At 39.7% G+C, this 4,728-nt stretch overlaps 2 protein-coding genes across 2 annotated transcripts in view; both read left to right on the top strand.

Moving 5' to 3' along the window:
* LOC106521943 (uncharacterized) overlaps positions 1-4,728 on the top strand; it is a 29,337-nt gene that overhangs the window by 4,847 nt on the left and 19,762 nt on the right. Inside the window, exons 7-10 of the mRNA XM_014014720.1 lie at positions 466-502; positions 735-850; positions 2,045-2,255; positions 2,327-2,455. Coding sequence (XP_013870174.1) covers positions 466-502; positions 735-850; positions 2,045-2,255; positions 2,327-2,455 — 493 coding nt within the window. The remainder of the gene's footprint in view (positions 1-465; positions 503-734; positions 851-2,044; positions 2,256-2,326; positions 2,456-4,728) is intronic.
* Positions 237-3,277, top strand: LOC106522013 (5-hydroxytryptamine receptor 3A; the record flags this gene model as incomplete). Its single annotated transcript, XM_014014849.1, is given in 6 exon segments — positions 237-502; positions 735-880; positions 2,045-2,255; positions 2,327-2,455; positions 2,860-2,933; positions 3,096-3,277. Coding segments are annotated over 6 exon segments (812 nt in total), but the record flags the coding sequence as incomplete, so codon positions are not given.

Below are 4,728 nucleotides of genomic sequence, written 5' to 3'. Positions count from 1 at the left end.
TATATATATACATACACTTTTTTGCTGTGTTTTGGTTTTCTTCATTTTTGCAGGTGTGCAGACAGATGTCAGGTGTGTAGTCTTGTGTTTTCTTGATATATATTTCACATATCTTCTAATCTCTCTTTCAGTCTTATCCATTATATTTCTTGTTTTTCATCTCTTTTCTCTTTCTTTTTCTTCTTTTCCATACCATTTTTTAAAAGTCACCGATGATGACGAAACTAACATTCAGTTCTGTTTTCTACTGAAGTGGCTTAAAAAAAAAAGAAAAAAAAAAAGAAAACCTGTTCCAAGCCTAAAGTTTCATGCACACATTTGTTTTCATGCAGAATAGAGAGGAGTAAAAACTCTCCAAGTCCTTACGTTACAATTCTGTCCCATGGTGCGGTCAGCTGGCTGAACGAGGAGGTGGTCGTCGCCAACTGTAAGATGCGTGTTTACAGATTCCCCTTTGACATCCAGAGCTGCACCATCACCTTCAAGTCCCAATCCTATGACGGTGAGTTCTGGTTTTAACAGCTTGTGAACCTCAGAAATAAACACAATAATATTCACATGTGAAAAACATGATTACATGGTGCCATGGCAGAGAGATCCATTTTTTTAAACTTTAAAAGTATGTTTTAATAAATGTTGGCTATTAGTTTTGTGGGAGTTATAAATTAGAGCTTTGGATCGAAGCACTGCTATAAAACCTAACTTTTAACTTTCTTTTTCCTTTCTAACACCAGATAATGAGCTACAGATTGCTGATCGCAAAAAAACAAATGAGACTGAAAATCAGTTCCAGACCCAAGATGAGTGGGTGTTGAAGAACTTCACGTGGAACAAAGGAACTGCTGAAAATGTAAAGAAGCAAACAACGCTCATTTTCACTGTAGGTATTCCTTACTGCTCAAACACTCTGACATGAATTTATTTTCATGTTGTTTCTGCTTCTCATTTAAAATCTTTCCACTGCTTAATCACTTACAAGATTCTGGACAAAGAAATAAAACTGAAGTAGATAGAAACAATCACAGTTGAAGTCCGTCACTCTGGGGGAACATCAATGTTCTGCTTGTCTTTATCTGCAACAAAAAGACTCACAGGGTTTCACAGGCCAGGTCCAACATGGGTGATGGGGGTGGGAGGGAATTAAGCCCTTGTTGAAACATCATCCTTGGGGAGTTTAAATAGCAAGGCAGTCAAGGCCATGCTGCTGGGAGCCAATAGATAAACACAATTGTTTTGGAACAAAGCAGCCTTGAGTTTCCTGCTGCTTTTTAATGTCAACTGTATCTCTGAAATGGTGGGAAAAAAATCCAATCAGTCGAATTCTGAGTCCTCTCGCCTCTCACTGTCTGGAGCTTCACCCAGATGTGATCCTACATGCCCGAGGCTCGCTCCTTAGATGCAATTCTCATCAGAACCACATCCAGTTTGTGATTTATCTCTCCCAGCATCTGAACTTGTGTGCTCCCAGCCCGGCAGAAACCTTCCAATGCGCCCGACAGCTTCTCAATGGTCCGGATCGCGGTCAAGGTCGCTTTCACTTTTCGATAGACCAGGAATCCTCCTCCTCCGATCAGCAGGAATCCAGTTATCATAAATCCAAATATGTACAAATCTTTCACGTCTTCAATGGTGCCAGACACATCAGATCCCAGCTTCCCCAAGAACTACTGATACACCCAGCAGCAACCGTTCCACTCAGACAGCTTTGTTCCCCTTGTTCTAATCTTAATGTGGTTTAGAACCAATAAATGTGTGTTTGACATCCAGTGGATGTTATTTTGAAACAAAAGCTGAACATTTTTTCTCTCTCTGATCAGGCTGAGAGTTGCATAAGTAGTGATTTTCAAGTCTTGGATGGTTCAAACCAGCAGCACAATAGACTGGATACTTCTGTTTATCACTGCAGTAACTCAAGCCCTAAGCTGCTCACATAATCATCTATATCATATCGACCCATCAAGTCATTAAATACATGGATGTGGATTTAAGTTGTGGAATAATTTGTTATAAATCAGATAAAAATTTAATCTGATCGTTTCCACAGATCACAATGCAGAGGTGGTCCGCTCTCTACATCGCCAACTTCCTGTTTCCCGTCCTCTTCTTCTTGAGTCTGGACTTGGCCTCCTTCCTGATTTCAGACACTGGAGGACAGAAGCTCGGCTTCAAGATCACTGTGCTGCTCGCCGTCACGGTGATGCAGCTTCTTCTCAACGAAATTCTGCCCGGCTCATCCGACAAGATCCCTCTCATAGGTAAGAATCTTCACTTTATTCCACTCTGAGCTCCACGCTGACGTTCATGACCCTGCCCGTCTCCACCTCAGCCATCTTCTGCATTGGGATTTTCACACTGATGCTGCTCAGCGTGCTGGAGACCATTCTGGTGATGAATCTGATCGACAGAGACGCCTCATCACAAGAGGAGACGGAACAAAATATGAAGAAGAAACGAGGTATTAAACAACAAAAACAACCTGTAGAGCTGATTTAATGGAGATAAACAGATACTATAAATCATTCCAAGGTATTATTCTGACATACGGTAGATGCATTTAGTTTTGGAGTGAGGATCCGTCTAAATTAGGACTGAGATTCTGAGGTAAAGACCAAATCTCTGAAATCTCACTTGTTTAATTATTTTTAACCTCTCATTCATGGTTTGAACGAGTCTTTGGAAAAAAACTGATAAGTTCAGAGTGTAAAACTCTGAGAAGAAACCTGTCTCCTTAATAACATCCTTCTTTAGTATAACACAAGAACACCTCTTTATTTGTGATTTATAAACACTCACAGTTACAGCTTTTACGTTATAATTTATCTCATCTTTGAATATATTTGCTCTGATTTTTCCTAAAAGAAAACAAACTGTTCTGCTTCGGTTCATCCAAGGATGATGATTCGGCTGGGAAAACACCGTTTGTGATCAATGAGGTAAAGGTTGTTACACTTCCACCTACATATGAAAGAATAAAATATAAAAATGTTGACAGGAATTCAGTTCATGGTTCACGTTAGAAGAGAGCAGCCAGCAGCTAACGGCTCAGAGGGTTTTATATGCCTGTTGCTAACCTGTCTGATGGATCTGATTTACAGCTCTTCAGAGACGAACAGGCAGAAGAGTCCATCAATCTGAAAATGGTCTTAGAAGAGCTGAAAGAAGTTCTCCTCAACCACAGGAAGGACGAGGAGAAGGAAGGCTACTGGACCAAAATGGCTAAAAGGATCGACAAGATTTTCACTGCGTTTTATTTTTCATCAGTCGTTCTGTTTTTACTNTACGAAAACATTGGTGAATGCCACAAATTCTCCTAAATCATTCGTACGCACAACTTAAGAACAAATCTGTGCGTACGAACGGTTCTTGCATGAGGCCCATTGAGACCAGCAGAGGTTCAGTGCTGCTGACCCCTCAGTCTGTGGGAACACTGGTATTTTTTCAATCTCACTCACATTGGGATTCAAAAAGCTTTGTTTCAAACCAATTAAATTCAGTGTGTGTTGCTGACGAGCCAGCTTCTTTCAGCCACGCCTGTTAAAGCCGTGCCACACTGTGGCAATTTAGCCTACTTATGCAAACTTATGGAAATTTTATGACTAAATTACTTCTATAGGTCATATTTTTAATGACCTCGTTGGCAGTACAGTGTGTATACGTCCAAATAAGGCTTCCAGTAGATTCTTTTAAATTCCATCTTCAGTGTTTTTGTTTTTGGGATAAAAAAATGTCATAAGTCGTCATTAACCTTATAGTGAGACAGGAACTTTACTGGCTGCTCTTCCAGTTTAGGTCAGCACACTTGCTGGTAAATAATTTAATAACCTGAAGATTAGTTCCTTATAATTCTGTTCAGATTTTATAGCCAGAACAATGCATCAGGATCTTTTTAAAGTCCCTTACACACCATGTATTTACTTTTTTTATTCTTATGGAGATAAAACGTTTATGAGCTATTTTTTCCTTTGATTACCTCATTACTATTATAACCATATGACTATTATAATTATCTGTTTTTACTGTTTCTTTACCTTCCCTGATGTGTTTGGGTCAAAATGATCCAGTTTTAAAATTGAGGCCTTGTGTAAGGGTTTAGCAGTGGTTTGTCCCAGGAAGCAAAGCTCAAGGTCCAAAAAAATATCTAATTACAAAAACAAATGGTGACGAGGCAGACAAAACGTACTTACAGCAAACACAGAGGAACGTGAAGAGCAAACCTAAACTGACTCGAGGACGTACAAGGAACAGAATAAAAAGGTGAGAGATTACAACTGGAAACACCTGGAAGACACCTGAGAGCAGGTGCACATGAGAGGAGCTGAGGAAGAACACGTAGGCAGGTGTACAGAGGAAACCACGGAAATAAACACTTCACAGATGAAAACAAACAGATCCTTACGTCCATCGTTTTGATTCAAGAGCAGCAGCTGAGCTGAGATGAAAGTTGATAGACGAGTGATGTGGTCCGTACGTCCTGGAGTCCAGATGATTTTAACTGTTTGAAGGGATCCATGATTAGTTGTAACATTAGACTTTATTTGATAAACATATACAGTATTTAAACTGTAAAATAAAGACTAAAAATACTGCAGGCTTAGATTTGTAAATTTTTAAAAATATATTTTATCACGGACGGGATCATTTTATTCACACACAAAGCATTCTGGGTAAATGATGACGTGGATAGGTCCTCGGTGCGAGGCTGCTAGCGAGCTATATCCACCCTGAAGG

Source organism: Austrofundulus limnaeus, unplaced genomic scaffold (assembly GCF_001266775.1).
Source record: "Austrofundulus limnaeus strain Quisiro unplaced genomic scaffold, Austrofundulus_limnaeus-1.0 Scaffold119, whole genome shotgun sequence".
NCBI classification, from domain to species: Eukaryota; Metazoa; Chordata; class Actinopteri; order Cyprinodontiformes; family Rivulidae; genus Austrofundulus; species Austrofundulus limnaeus.
The sequence above is the reverse complement of the archived record's forward strand: the minus strand, read 5'-3'. Positions and strand labels throughout refer to the sequence as shown.